The sequence below is a fragment of the Myotis yumanensis genome, unplaced genomic scaffold, assembly GCF_028538775.1.
Source record: "Myotis yumanensis isolate MYYU_CA2020_CCGP unplaced genomic scaffold, mMyoYum1.0.hap1 SCAF_14, whole genome shotgun sequence".
In the NCBI taxonomy this organism is placed as follows: Eukaryota; Metazoa; Chordata; class Mammalia; order Chiroptera; family Vespertilionidae; genus Myotis; species Myotis yumanensis.
In genome coordinates this window covers 44363245-44379645 of record NW_027223765.1, presented here as the reverse complement: position 1 = coordinate 44379645, position 16401 = coordinate 44363245, and the positions used below count along the sequence as shown (strand labels likewise).

Here is a 16401-nt window from a genome sequence, read left to right as displayed (position 1 = left end):
ACCGCTCTTACCTGGCTGGCTGGTGGTGCATCTCACTCTCCTGTGCAGACTTTTCTTTCTCTGCCAACCCCTTAGATGTTGGTATTCTTCAGTGTTGTGTTCTTGATTCTGATTTCATACTGATAATTCTTTCTGTACAATCTTATCTGTACTCACGACTTCTGTTAACACCTGTATACTGGTGACTGAAGTTTATCTTCCTAGTCAAAATCTTTATAAGGTCCAGACCTATATATCCAAATTTATTATTTTTTTTAACCATGTTTGCTACTTGGACATCTAATGTCACCTAAAACAAAACATGTTCAAACTTAATTCTTTTTGGTTCCTCTTTTTTCCCCCCTTATCCCAAGCCTCTTAGTATTTTCATGAATGCTATTACTTTTTGCTTAGTTATCAAAACCTAAATTGTCGTAAATTTCTCCTTAATAGGGTGCACATCAAGTTTTACCAAATTCTGTCAATTCAACATCCTAATCCAGTGATGGCGAACCTATGACACGCGTGTCAGAGGTGACACGCGAACTCATTTTTTTGGTTGATTTTTCTTTGTTAAATGGCATTTAAATATATAAAATAAATATCAAAAATATAAATCTTTGTTTTACTATGGTTGCACATATCAAAAAATTTCTATATGTGACACGGCACCAGAGTTAAGTTAGGGTTTTTCAACATGCTGACACGCCGAGCTCAAAAGGTTCGCCATCACTGTCCTAATCTTTCCAAAGCTCTCTTCCCAGTCCTCCTGTCTCTTTTCATATGGGCTGTTGCTTTTTCTCAAACCTCTTCCCCTCCTTATAGGATATCTTCTAAATTTTCCGTAGAGTAGCCTTTCTAATAAGTACATTTTCATTCATGTGACATTGCTCTACTCAGTTTTCTAGAAGCTTTCATTTGCCTACAAGATAACATCTAAACTTCTTAGCATATTAACTTGGTACTTAATGATCTGGCCAGCATCTGCCCAACTATTTTTATTTGTACTTTGTGCTCTAGAAATGCTGAACTATTTGTAGTTCCACAAACAGATCATGATCTCACTTCATTGCTTTGCACATACTATTCATTCTCCTGCATCACCTTTACCACTCTTATCTATTTGGCAGAGAACTCTTACTCATCTTTCATATCTTTGTGCAAATGTCATCTCTTTGATCCCATGGTAGACATAGTGTCTCCTTTGTAATTTATTGTACATTTTATACCACTTTCACTGTTTTATCATTTCTGGCATCATAATTCAGTATGTATCCCTTTTAACTGTGTGCTTTAGAAGGACTATGTCTTTTCATCTTTATATGCTTAGTGCTAAACATGGTGTCTGGCATATACTTTATATGGAATCCATTGAATGAAGGAAAACATAATCTATTTATGGTTCACTCAAAAGAAATTGTAAACTATTCTTCACTGATGGAACATTCATCTTTCTCTCACCTCATTTTTGTTTTGTTTTTATGTAGGCCCTCAGTCATATTAGGAGTAACCAACCCCTTTTTTGCAAAAACACTTCAGCACTGGCCACACATTATTCGAATAGGAGACCTTAAGCCAGCAGGTAAAGTATAAACTTGGTGTTCTGCTTTTTAGTGTATAATGTGGCTGAGCAGGTTTATTTCTTCCCCTTTGTTTTTACTTTTTGGTTACTTTTTAATTATGTTAATGGCAGTCTTCTTTGAGGCAACCTGAATAAGGGCCTTTGGAGAAGAGCATAACTTCTCACTAAAATATGCAGGTATAACCCATCATTCCTCCTACCAAAAAACATACTTAGTGTTATAAACATGGAATGAATTATAGCTAAATGAAACCTCAAAAACGAGCTACTTTTTGTAAATAGCCCAATTAAAAAGGGATTTCCAACACTTGACTAAGTATTATACATTTCTGTGATGCTGGTATTGATTAAAGAAGTAATCAAAAGGTGTGCTTTCCTTAAGAAATAAGATATATCTACCTTGCTCATGGTGGCTTTTTTTTTTTTTTAAATAAGATAACAAATCCACTTGTTTTTTTTTTTATTGTTTTATTGCTTAAAGTATTACAAAGGGTATTACATATGTGTCCTTTTTTCCCCCCCGCCCTTGACAATCCCCTGGCCTCCCCTACCTACTTGTTTCTTTTCAATAAATTTAAATCCTCTAGGAGTACAGCATTACATAGATTCTGTGTCTAGTGGCCTTAGCAAGAAGATTGCTTCCAAATTTGGCACGAACCATGCCACTATTTCCATAAGCCCGAGTTACCTTTCCCCAGATTACTCAGTTTGCCACCAGGAGTCACTATGTTGTTCTTGGTTTTGTACATGTAAAAACATATCTCTTGCCTAGATAGAATTCAGTTTCATTTTGAGCATAAAACCTTTAATTTTAAGAAAACAGTATGCTCTCTCTGGTTCCAGAGAGCCTGCTTATATCCAGCAGTAATGGCCTTGGACCACAGCCTTCCAGACATACTTGTCGTTTTAGAAGTCCGGTTCCCAGCAGGTCTCCGCCAGTCTAAGATGGTGGAAGGAGCCAGGGTAGCTGTTTTAAAGGTGTTTTTAAGTGAATACATGAATTCTGAGGTTGGAAGTTTTATAACTTTAGATAACTTAATGGTACCTCTGACATTCCTCATTGGACATTCCTGGATTTTTCATTTTGTTATGATACCTTGCCAGCTAATATTCTTGCTGATCTGAGAAATCTTTTCAGGCAGGTGAAGTTGCCAATTTAAAAGACCTAGGACTAAGTCGGGGGGAGCCGGGGGACGAAAGGCTAGAGAAAGGAAAAGAGAAAGAAAGCCTGTTCTGTTTCATATGCATATGACACTTAAGTGTTTATCTTGAGGTATTTTTTTGCCAGTTAAAAGGGTGCTTTAGATTGTAGCTTCTCTAGACCTCAAAACTAGAACCCCTCTGCATATGCTGCAGGAGTAGTTTGTTCACAGCAGCCCTGCTCAGGAGTCCTGTTCACCTGTGAATCAGACCTGGGGTTGTGGCATATGCTATCACCACCTGGTGGCAGTGTAAGTTCCTGCAATGCAAAAGCAGAGGTGTGTGTGTTGGGGTGGGGAGTGGGGGAACCTTTAAATACTTTGCATTCTAATTTAGGAGTTATTTTAATTCCATTTACTCTTAAAGGGTATCTTATGTGTATTTGGCACATAAATAATAAAGGTACAATCAGTGCAAAAAATAAAGTGAATTTTCAATATTATGTACTTCATACAAATATTTTCAATTACAAGTTGAATGACAAAAAGGGAACATTTTATTCCCTTTATAGATATTAATGAAAGATATTAATGAAAGATCAAGTACCTATTATATGTAATTTACACAAATTGTTTCTGTAATGCTGTAATAATCCAGTATTGTTTTTAGCCAGTTTTAAAGTACCAGTAATAAACTCTTGAATATATATATTTTGTTGTTATTAAATCTTACCTGAGGATATTTTTCCATTGATTTTTTTTTTTTAGAGAGAGTAGAAGGGAGGGGGAGAGACAAAGAGAGAAATATCTATGTGAGAGAGACACATCAATTGGTTGCCTTCTGCACATGCCCCAAAAGGTGCCAGGGGTCAAGCCTGCAACTGAAGTATGTGCTCTTGACTAGAATTGAACCCATGACCCTGCAGTCCATGGGCTGACGGTCTAGCCACTGAGCCAAACCAGCGAGGGCAAACTTTTGAATATTAATTGATGTTAGGAAGAATATATTAGCTATAATATCCCTGACTAAGAATAGTCAGCAGATTATTAATCTTATAAAATTCCAGTTTTGTGATGTGAAATTTGAATAATTCTAAGAATCTTTCTAATGTATCTTTCAGGTGAAATTCCTAAGCAGGTTAAAGTGAAAAAATTGAAGAACCTAAAGACTCTGGATTCTAAACCTGGTATTAACTTTTATTAATTTAAAAATATATGCATATTGGGCACTTGTTAAAAAATAAAAACTTACTGCTTACCTTGTTTTCTTTACTTCTTAGGAGTTTATACTTCTTATAAGCCATATCTAAATAGAGATGAAGAGATCATAAAGCAATTACAGAAGGTAATTATTTGCTCATATTACTAAATTTCCTTATTCAGTTATGCAATATATAACTAGGCAATGTGTGCTTTATGTATAATAATGTGAAATGAGCTCTCTCTTTTGAACCAATGCGTCCTAAAAATCAGGAGACGAAAGTAGCAGCAATTAATGGGCTTAAAATAGGGAGGTGCAGCTACAAACTAGTGCCAGATACTTGGAAGTTATAGTGAAAAAGTGGATTGTGCCATGAGGTAGCTTAGCATCTAATGCACTATAGTTAGCCTTTTTTGGAAAATGTAAATAATATTGATACAGCAATTATGAAATAAATACAGTCTTTGTTGTGAACTGATATTTTTAAGTATGGGGTGAATAGTTCATGTTTTTTTCTAAGGATTTTTTTCACAGTATATTGTATAATGAATTTCAGATTAAATTACTTCAAGGTGAAGTTATAGGGTTTGTTATATATATATATATATATATATATATATATATATATATATATATATATATACATATACACTAGAGGCCCAGTGCACGAATTCGTGCATGGTTGGGGTCCAGCCAGCCTGCCCCAATGGGGTCCCATTGGGCTGGGCTGGAGGGGGGTGGGGGATCTGCGGTTAGTTGGCTAGCCAGCCCCGCCCCCAATTGGGGTAAGGGGGGCTGATTGGGGGTGGGGCCAACCAGGGAGAGGGGTTGCAGGCAGTTGCCCGGCCGGCCCTGCCCCTAATTGGGGTGTTGGGGGCCAGGCTGACCAGGAGAGGGGTGATCAGAGTCCAGATCAGGCCAGTTGGCTGCCATAGTGTGCGTCGTAGCCACCGGTTGTTTTGGTCGTTCCAGTTGCCGGGCTTTTATATATATAGATACCATATATATGTATATTTTTTCATGCATTAGTTGAACTCTATATCCATTATTTTATATTCTCTGATACCAAACTATAGGTTCTTATTGTTTTCTCTTTTAAGGGTGTACAACAGAAACGTCCTTCTGAGGCTCAGAGTGTTATTCTGCGACGTTATTTCTTGGAGCTGACACAAAGCTTCATCATTCCATTAGTAAGTTAATAAATACATTTGCTTAATTTAATGATTTGTTGAAGGGGATATAAATGATTTTCCCATCCACCAAAACCTTATCTTAAGGTTTGTGCTTTGTCTGCTCATGTGTTTAGTGATTAAAAATAGAGCCCTTTGTGGAAGGGAGCTATGGGGGGAAAAAGAGGGACATCTGTAATAATCTCAACAATAAAGATTATTTTTAAAAAAATAGAGCCCTTTAGGTGGAAAATGATTCTCCAAGTAAATAACATCCACAGACAAGCTACTTATATCTGACAAAATAGATTTCAAGATAACGAGAGACAAAGATGGACACTTTATAATGATAAAGGAGACTCTACATCAAGAAAACATAATATATTCCCCCAGCCAGGGAGCACCAAAATATTTAAAACAACTCCTCACAGAACTAAAGGACGAAACAGATCAAAACACAGTCATTGTTGGGGATCTTAACTTTCCACTGAAAGCTCTAAACAGATCAACCAAACAGAAAATCAATAAAGAAATATCAGCCTTAAATAAAACAGTAGACCAAATGGACATATTGACATTTACAGAACCTTTCATCCCAGAATATCAGACTCTACATTCTTCTCCAGTGTACATGAACCATTCTCAAGGATAGACCATATGTTGGGTCACAAAACTAGCATCAACAAATTTAAGGAGATTGAAATTATATCAAGCATATTCTTTGACCATGATGTCTTGAAATTAGAAATAAACTGCAAAGAGGAAGTAAAGAAACCTACAAATTCGTGGAGATTAAATAACATACTACTAAAAAATGACTGTGTCAAAGAAGAAAGAGATCAAAAGATATATAGAGACAAATGAGAATGACATTACAACATATCAAAACTTCTGGGATAAAGCAAAAGCAGTAATAAGAGGGAAGTTTATATTGTTATAGGCGTTTCTCAATAAACAAGAGAAATCTTAAACAACCTAACATTACATCTTAAAGAACTAGAAAAAGAAGAACAAAGCAACCCAAAGTCAGCAGAAGAAAGGAAATAAAAATTAGAACAAAATTGAATGAAATAAAGAACAAAGATTATACAAAAAATTAGTAAAATAAAGAGCTGGTTCTTTGAAAAGATTAATAAAATTGACAGTCCCCTGGCTAGACTCACTAAGGAAAAAAAAAGAAAAAGACCAATATAAACAAAATGAGAAATGAGAGAGAAGAAGTCACTACAGACATCATAGATATACTAGTACAAAGGATCATACTAGAATATTGTGAAAGAGTATATGCCACCAAATTCAATAACCTAAGAGAAATGGATATGTTCCTAGAATTATATAACCTTCCTAGATTAAATCATGAAGAATTGGAAAATCTAAATAGACCAATCAGTAGTGAGGAAATTGAAACAACCATTAAAAACCGCCCCCAAAATAAAAGTCCACAACCAGATGGCTTCACCAGTGAATTCTACCAAACGATCAAAGAAGATTTAAAAGCTATCCTTCTAAAACTCTTCTAAAAAACTGAAGAAGCAATATTTCCTAACACATTTTGTGAGACTACTATGACCCTGGTACCAAAACCTGACAAAGATAACACAAAAAAAGAAAAATACAGACCAATATCTCTGATGAACACAGATGCAACAATTCTAAACAAAATACTAGCAAATGGAATACAATAGTACATCCAAAAAATAATATATCACCATCAAGTGGGGTTCATTCCAGGGGCACAAGGATGGTTCAGCATAATGCAAATCTATCAGTGTAATACACCATATTAACAAAAGGAAGAATAAAGATCATATGATCTTATCAGTAGATGCAGAAAAAGCATTTGATGAGATACAGCATCCATTTATGATTAAAATACACAAAATAGGAATAGAAGGAAAGTACCTCAACATGATAAAGGCCATGTATTATAAACCCTCAGTTAATAGCACACTCAATGCTTTTCCTCTAAGAACAGGGATAAGACAAGGATGTCTACTTTTACCACTCTTATTCAACATAGTGCTGGAAATCATAGCCAGAGCAGTAAGGCAAGAGAGAAAAATAAAAGGCATTCCAATAGGAAAGGAAGAAGTCAAACTGTCACTCTTTGAAGACAACACGATTCTGTATATAGAAAACCCTAAAGACTCCACCAAAAAAACTATTCAAAACGATAAATAGTCAAGTTGTAGGATACAAAATCAATGTGCAATAATCCGTTGCCTTTCTGTATACTAACAACAAAACATCAGAAAAAGAAATGAAAAAAAAACAAAACTCCTTTTGCAATTGCAACCAAAAGAATAAAATACTTAGGAATAAACTTAACAAAGAATGTGAAAGACCTATATACTGAAAATTACAAAGCCTTATTAAAAGAGGATGAAAAAGACACAACAAAATGGAAAAATATTTCGTGTTCATGGATTGGAAGAATCATCATAGTTAAAATGGCCATATTACCCAAAGCTATATACAGATTTAATGCAATCCCCATCAAAATCCCAATGTCAATTTTTAAAGAAATAAAACAAGAAATCATCAGATTTGTATGAAACCACAAAAGACCCTGAATAGCCAAAGCAATCCTGAGAAAAAAGAACGAAGCTATAGGTATCATGCTACCTGACTTCAGATTATACTACAGAGCTACAATAATCAAAACAGCATGGTATTGGCAGAGAAATAGACACACAGATCAATGGAACAGAATAGAAAGTCCAGCTATAAAACCACAGGTACATGGACAGATAATTTTTTACAAAGGAGCCAAAAACACAATGGAGTAAAGATAGGCTCTTCAATAAATGGTGCTGGGACAACTGGAAAGCCACATGCAAACGAATGAAACTGGATTATAGTTTGTCCCCATGTACAAAAATTAATTTAAAATGGACCAAATAACTAAATATAAGACCCAAAACAGTAAGTTACATAAAAGAAAATATAAGTACCAAATTTATGGACCTTCGTCATAGAGAACATTTTATGAATTTGACCCCAAAGGCAAGGGAAGTAAAGGCAAAATAAATGAATGGAACTATATCAAACTAAAAAGCTTCTGCACAGCAAAAGAAACTGACAAAAAAACAAAGAAGCAGCCAACCAGATGGGAGATGATATTTGCAAACAATAGCTCCGACAAAGGTTTACTAGTAATTTCCAAAATATATAAAGAACTCATAAAACTCAACATCAAACAACCCAATCAAAAAGTAGGCATAGGACCTGAAAACACACCTCTCCCAAGACGACGTATGAGCAGCCAATAGATATATGAAAAGCTGTTCAACCTCACTGGCAATTAGGGAAATGCAAATCAAAACTACAATGAGATACCACCTCACAGCTATTAGAGGGGCCAGTATCAACAAGACAAGCAATAACAAGTATTGGAGAGATTGTGGGAAAAAGGGAACCCTCATTCACTGCTGGTGGGAACGTAGACTGGCACAACCACTATAGAAAGCCGTCTGGCAATTCCTCAAAAAATTGAGAATAGAGCTACCATATGACCCAGCAATCCCTCTCCTGGGTTTCCCTCCCAAAAACCTCAATATCATGTATTTTCAAAGATATATGCACCCTTATATTCATTCCAGCATTATTCACGGTGGCCAAGACATGAAAACAACCAAAGTGCCCTGTGATAGAGGAATGGATAAAGAAGATTTGGTACATATACACAATGGAGTACTACTCAGCCATAAGAAGGGGTGAAATAGTGCCATTTGCAACAACATGGATGGACCTTGAGAACATTATGCTAAATGAAATAAGTCAGAAAAAGCTAAGAACCTGGGAGGAATGGGACAAAGGGGGTGGGGGAATGGGAAATACCTGTAATCCTGTCAACAATTAAAAGAAAAGAAAAAGGTAAGAACCGTGTGATTTCACTCATATGTGGGATATAAAACTGAAACTTGTGAACATAAACAGCAGCATGGTGGTTGCCAGAGGGAAGGGGGTGGGGGGAGAAAGAGGTCCTAATATATGGTGATGAGAAAATGTGACTTGGGTGGTGGGTACACAGTGTAATATACATATCTTATAACACAGAAACCCACACCTGAAACCTATATGTTCATGTTGACCAATGTTACCCCAATAAATTTAATAATAAAAAACAAAGAGACCTTTAGCCCAGCCAGTGTTGTTCAGTGGTTGAGCATCAACCTGTGAACCAAGAAGTCACTGATTCAGGGCACATGCCCAGGTTACAGCCTTGATCCCTGGTAGGGGGCATGCAGGAGGCAGCCAATTGATGTTTCTCTCTCTCTCTCTATTCTTCTCCCTTCCTCTCTCTCTAAAATCAATAAAAAACATATTTAAAAAATTGAGCCCTTTACAAAAAACCTGGATTCTCTATTCTTGTTATAACTGTGTAACTTTGGGAAATCACTTTCTTTTTTTTTTACCCTCAATTATTTAATTTGTAAAATGTGGTTAATTCCACTTGGGCAGGTCTTTGAAGCCATAGATTCCCAATAATACCTGCCACATAATAGGGTTGCAAGGATGGAAAGAGATTATACATTTAAAATGTTGAGTGTATTTTTCAGAACATAGTTATTGAATAAGATTAATTATTATCATTAAAAGTGTAGTCCTGGCCTGGGCAAGTAGGGTAGCTGAGTTTATTAGACCATCATCCCAATATACCAAGAGTGTGGGTTCGATCCCCATTCAAGGCACATATAAGAAGCCACCAGTAAATGCATAAATAAGTGTAACAACAAATCAATGTTTCACTTTCCCTCTCTTTTCTCTTCCTCTTCCTCTCTCTAAATCTATCAATAAAAAATGTTTTTTAAAAAAGTGTAGTTCCTTGGATTATCTAAAATTTACATTTTTATTGAAAGCCTGACTTCTTAATTCATTCTGAACTTTACCACTATGGGGAATGATGGTGTTGTTGATAGCCATTGAAAGACTATATGATGAAAAACTTGGAAACCCATTTCTTTTAAGTTGATCTATTTAATAAACGTTTTTGAAGACTCTCTGGAAAAACTAACTTGATTGACATTTTTTTTCTTGGTTTTAGGAAAGATATGTGGCAAGCTTAATGCCTTTGCAGAAAAGTATTTCTCCATGGAAGGTATAAATATATTAAATTAAATTCCTATTTGAGTTCTCTCACTGTAATTAATTTCTTTGAACACATGCATTTCTAATTTTTAAATATAGTATGTCCTTTTTTTATAGAGTTCACCCCAATTAAGACAATTCCTTCCAGAAGAATTTATGAAAACACTTGAGAAAACAGGACCTCAGTTGACCTCTAGAATAAAAGGCGATTGGATTGGACTTTACCGGTTAGCTTTCTTTCTTTTTTACCCATCTGTACAGCTTTGTTTTTGAGAAGGAAAAAAAAAAAAAGCTGGACTTGAACTTATAATCTTTTATTCAAAATTGCATTGTTTCACATGGTTCTTCCAGCTATAGGTAGGAAAGGTATTGAGGAGAGGAAGTAAGTCATAATCAAACTTTGCTGTTTTAAAATTGATTTTTATAGGCATTTTCTAAAATCCCCAAATTTTGATGGTTGGTTCAAGACCCGGCGGAAGGAAATGACCCAGAAATTGGAGGCACTCCATCTAGAAGCTCTTTGTAAAGAGGTTAGAGAACTGCATGTTTGTGTGATCTTAACATTTATTGGGGGGAAAAGGTAAAAGTTATCCGTAGAGGCTGGAAGGATAAAACTAGTAATAGCTAACTCTTCTAGATCATGTGCTATATGCCAAGGACTGTGCAAGGTGCTCTATGTGGAAAATCTCTTTTAATTTTACAACAGTTCATTGAAGTAGGTGTGTTATGATCTGCAATATGGGACACCTGAGGATTGTAAGTTAAGTGACTTGCTTCAGACCACATTACTGCTAAGTAGGGGAGCTAGTAGGGAGCCAGGGCCCACTTGCTTTGGCTCATAAGAGCTGACTATACATCTCTTCCCTGCTCTGCATTCAGTGATCTTAGGTTAGTAGTTTAAAATTGGCTACAGTGGGAGCATTACACCACAGAAATTGGCAAATGCTACAAACCAGAGACTTTTTCTGGTTGTTAAATATTTTCCAGCATACCACTGGATGGAGTCAGAATTCAGATTCAAATAGTCTAACTCAGATTTTTTCCAGCATGCCTTATTAACCTCTTGGAGTTACTATTAATAATTTTTCCCTGTATTTGGACTGACGTTTTTATATTCTACAATATGTTACCAGACTATTTTAAGTTAAGTGAAAATACAAAGGATAGTCTCATTTTCATTTGTATTTAGTTTGAGGTGGGCTAGCCTCAGTGTTAACTTTCTAATCATAAACTCACAGTGATTGTGATTAAGAGAAGGAGTACGATGAAGACAACCACAAATAAGTCCAGTAAGAGCTTATTTGAAGATGCAAAGTTTACATCCAGTATTATATTCATGTTCACAGTTATCTTCATTTGTTAGCCAATGTTCCTCATAAATTAAAATACTCACTACTTAGTGGGGGTAGGTAGTACTGATTGTACTTTGAATTGCAATTTTGTTTTTTCGTGATTGATCTAAAAGGGCTACCTTAGAAAGAAGGTTCTTACATTTTCTTTTACTGACAAATATTCAATAATTGTTCTGGCTAATGTTGAAAATTATCTAATTAACGTTGTTAGAATATCATGTACAGAATTATTTTTGTGCTGTCATGCTGTATCTTGGTTAAATACCCTGTTCTCCTTTTTGTTTTTGTCCTTCTCAGGAGTTTTATCTTTTGAAATAGAGCAATTTGAAAATGATTTTGAGCACTTAACTGATTTGGGATTTGTTTGTTCTAGGACTTACTTCTCTGGACCCAGAAACACACAGAAGTAGAAACAGTAGACCTTGTATTGAAGCTAAAAAGTAAGCTGGTATGTAGCCAAAACAGCCAAAGATCTGTGAAGATATTTTCTTCTCATTTGAGGTGACAGTCCATGATGCATCACAGATGTAACCTTTTTATTTATTTTTAATTTTTAATTAATTTATTTACTTTAGACAAACATAGACTTGTTGTCCCACTTATTTATGCTTTCATTGGTTGATTCTTTTAAATTTTCCCCCCATATGTTTTTACTAGTGACCCGTTGCGCAAAATCACGTGAGGCCTGGGACCGCCCCCCCCTCCCCCATGCCATGGGACCGCCCTGAGTCCCAGAGTCCCGCCCCACATGGCCGGTGTGCCATGGGATGGCCCTGAGTCCTGGAGTGCCGCCCTGGTGCCCTGCCTCCGGGCCCCACACAGCGGCTGTTGGGCCCTGCCCCTGTGGTGCGCATGCGGGGCCGCGGAAACCCTGGCAGAAGCCGTGCAAAGTGGACGCTGGGACCCCTGTACCCCCGCAGGGCTGTAGGAACCCCAGTGGAAGCTGCGCAGAGCAGCCACCACCCCTGGCCCCGCTGTGCACGCTGCCTTCTTGTGATGGTGTGAGGGTCAATTGGCATATTGCCTCTTTATTATATAGGACTGATTTCAGAAAGAGGAAGGAAGAGGGAGAGAGATATAGAAACATCAATGATGAGAGAGAATCATCCATTGGTTGCCTCCTGCACACCCCCTACTGGGAATCAAGCCCACAACCTGGGTATGTGCCCTGACCCAGAATCGAACTGTGACATCCTGGTTTATGACTAGACACTCAGCCACTGAGCCACACCAGCCATGCGATTGGTTGATTCTTGAATGTGCCCTGATCGGAAATCAAACCTGCAACCTTTATGTATCAGGATGATGCTCTAACCACCTGAGCTGCCTGGCCAGAGCACAGACGTAATCTTTTTAAATGAGAGGACTTGAGATTGATAGTAGACCTGATTGAAAATACTTTGTCTCTCAAGCAGATCATAATGATACCCTTCTGCCTGAGATGGTTCTCTCTCATCTTTGATGTTTCTATCTCTCTCTTCCTTCCTCTCTCTGAAACCAATAAAAACATATGGGGAAAAAAATGAAAAGAATCAACCAAGGAAAGCATAAATAAGTGGAACAACAAATTGCTGTTTCTCTAAAGTAAATAAATAAATTTAAAATAAAAAATAAAAAGGTTACATCTGTGACACATCATGGACTGTCACCTATATTTTAAAAGTATTTACATGGAGTCTAATGTGCTCTACAAAATCATTGCCACTTATATTTAATACCACATGATATGCATTAAGTATTATCAAATTACATGGGAGTTTTTTATTAAGCTCAAACAATATATTGTTTAAATGGCACATTCTTTGCTTTTTTTTTACAGTTTCTGTAAATTCTGATTGAAGTGTACAAATCATTAGACCATTAAAATGTTTATTTAGAAAATATAATGTATTAATACAGACTCAGAGGATAACTTAAATGCTTCCAAATGTTTCTTATATAGTTGCAGGCTGATCGAGAGCATTTACCTGTGAAACCTGAAACTATGGAAAAGTTACGGGGACACATAGACGCAATTATCTTAGCATTGCCAGAGGACCTACAAAGCATCCTGCTCAAAACGAGCATGACATGATATTTGCCAGGATTTTCCAACCAGAAAGGACTGTGTGTGCATCATGAAGCATTACTGACATTTCAACTGGACTCACAAAGGAGATCTCCTGGAGTGGAAAATAGCCGTAAATGCTAGCTACAGGGTAGAAAGACTGTACTGACTTTTTTAGTGCATTATTTTAAAAAATGGATATCTGTGATGGTTCCACTTTAATACTGAAACACCGAAAGGCATTTCTATATTTTTAATCATGTTCTAAAGTGCTCTTATGAGAGACCTGTGGGACCATCAGTATAAGTGATTCTAAACTGCAGTGCTGGCATTGCAGATATTTTTTTTAAATTGGTGCTGTTTTGCCCAATCATGTTAAAACTCAGGGGGATATAAAAATAACATTCACACTGGTTACCTTCTTAAGAAGAAGGAAAGGACTGAACTGTCTGACTGTAGTTAGAAGTAACTAATGCTTTTGTAGTGCCTTCCGTTGTCCTACATGTTTCACAAAACCCGGCTGCTAGTCTTGAAGCTTTTTCTTAACTTAATTATGATATGTAATTATATAAGACATACTTTTGCATAATAATTGCTTAAAAACATGTTTCTTGCCTCCCATCATGTTTAGTAGTGGCATGGTATCCTTCCTCTTCCCCCCACCCCCCATTGTCATATAGGTATCGTTTCATTACTTTCTATATGTTTTCCAACTTAATTTTATTAGTTTCTCCAAAGGCAAGAAGGCATTTAATATTAATTATGGAAGAGTTCATTTCCTCTTATCCTTTACTAATTGGTTTCTGTTTAAGTTAATTAGCTTGGGTGTTTTTCAAAGACATTCTAATAATAAACCTCATAATCAGCTGTTTTTTAAACTGAGCTTATTTTAAAGGCATTCAAAAACCTTTTATGTGGTAGTTAATTGAGTGACTATAAGATTGATTTTTCAGCATTATTTGTTTGTTAAGGTTTTTCCCCCTTGAATTTATATTTCTCAGAACACTTTCTCTACTGTGTCTCACATGGGAACTTTTGCCTGAATCACTGTTATAGCTATTTTGTTGTTGTTTGTTTCTGTTCTGTTTTGTTTATACTACCTTGCCAAAAATAGAAGATCATGGTTTGGTTTACTCTACCAAATTTGTTTGGTTTGTGTTTGAATAGGAGTGTTCTGCAAAAGCCACTATTTTAAGGCACACATGACATAGCACATATGTAAATAGCTGCATCTTGAATTACCTTCTAAGTATCCAAACTGTGTTTGTAGAAGAAATGGCTTCAGAAGCTATCCTTTTCTGTTACTATAACTATTAAGTGCACTCCCCATCCAAGAAAGGCTCTTTGTGTTTGTAACTGTGGTCTTATACAGTCTCTTGAAGCATACCTCAAAGTCATAGAGAGAATATAGCATTTGAAATCATTTGGCTCAGATCATGTGAGTTATTTTGTGAAACAACAGTTATCCTTATGGAAAAGGCAACTACTTTTAAATTTCATATCTTTCTGGGAAACCTTATTTAGGTATAAATGGTCATCTTATTTTTCAAAAAGTGTATTTTAATAATTTCACAATTTATATGCAGTTTGTGACTAGAATTTGAAAGTTGTTAGTGTCATATCAAGGATCTTTTAAATTATACCACTACAGATGTATCATTTCAAGTTTAATTTGCATAGCGAAAGAGTATCAAAGGCTGCCAGTTAGCATAATAATTATCTTTATATTTACTGTATTTAACTAAAACCAAACAAATGTTGAAAATCCTATGATACTTAACCTGGTTTATCTATTAATTTCAAATTACTTGTAAAAAACAATTTAAAATTGCATTGGGAACCTGAGAAAGACTGACTGGTAATTTCATTTTTTGTGTGGTTTTCAGAGTTGCCTCCCCGCCCCCCCCCCCCCCCCCCCCCGTTTTTTGTTTTTTTTAGGAGACACTGTTAAGATCTAAAATCTGCCATTTAATGTTTATCTCCACCAGCATCAGAAGAAATCACTGCTTCAGGGTGTTAAGTAATGCCTAGTGCCTTCTGTTTTCAGTGATAAAAATGTTTTGTGAAGGCATTTATGGTCATTACTGAAAACTGAATTAAAGGCCTTTGATTTTAAAACACTTGAATATCTTGTGTTATTTCTGAGTAAGGTTGGAATGCTTGAAAAAATGCACTGTAAATGCAATGTGTATTATGTGATTCCTTTTACTTTCTAAAGTACTTGTTTAAATTCAAATGAAAACCTTCTTTTTGTTCACTTCACTATGAACAGGTGAATAGTCCAGTTTAATAACAAACAGATCAACTAAGTGATCTCAGAGTCTTCTTATCAATGTATTGATTATGAAATGTCCTGATGAAAAACTTTTAGCTTAATAATCTAGGTATTATTAGATTGTCCTTTGTTTGCCACCTTTTCTTTTCTAACTTTAAATCTCAAATTACTTTTATTTCTTCCTTTCTAAAAGTTGCAAGTACATGATACTGTTCTTTGGATTTTAATTTATTTATTAATAATAAAATATATTGTCATGGCCGATGTGGCTCAGCAGCTGAATGTTGTCCCAGGAACCAGGAGGTTGCCAGTTTAATTCCCAGTCAGGGCACATGCCCAGGTTGTGAGCTCGATCCCCAGTGGGGCTTTTGCAGGAGATAGCCCAATGATGATGCTCCTCTTTCTTCAAAGTTCCCATGTCTCTATCCTTCTCCCTTCCTCTCTCTAAAAATCAATAAAAACATATTTAAAAATAATAAAATATATTGGATATCACTCCTTTTTAAGTTACTGGGTAATATCCTTCAAAGGATACTATAAAATGTTTTCGTATATTTAGAAGAGAT

General features: G+C 35.9%; 1 protein-coding gene across 3 annotated transcripts in view; it reads left to right on the top strand.

Annotated features, from left to right (window-relative positions):
• DENND6A (DENN domain containing 6A) overlaps positions 1-15680 on the top strand; it is a 47778-nt gene extending 32098 nt beyond the window's left edge. For 2 of the 3 annotated variants that reach the window (XM_070390858.1, XM_070390857.1), the window contains exons 12-20: positions 1467-1561; positions 3822-3887; positions 3981-4045; positions 5002-5091; positions 10118-10171; positions 10279-10388; positions 10589-10691; positions 11887-11961; positions 13456-15680. In XM_070390858.1, the coding sequence (XP_070246959.1) occupies positions 1467-1561; positions 3822-3887; positions 3981-4045; positions 5002-5091; positions 10118-10171; positions 10279-10388; positions 10589-10691; positions 11887-11961; positions 13456-13587 (790 nt within the window). In that variant the 3' untranslated portion in view covers positions 13588-15680. The remainder of the gene's footprint in view (positions 1-1466; positions 1562-3821; positions 3888-3980; positions 4046-5001; positions 5092-10117; positions 10172-10278; positions 10389-10588; positions 10692-11886; positions 11962-13455) is intronic. The other variant, XM_070390859.1, reaches the window with a different exon arrangement.
• Positions 15681-16401: the final 721 nt, after the last annotated feature.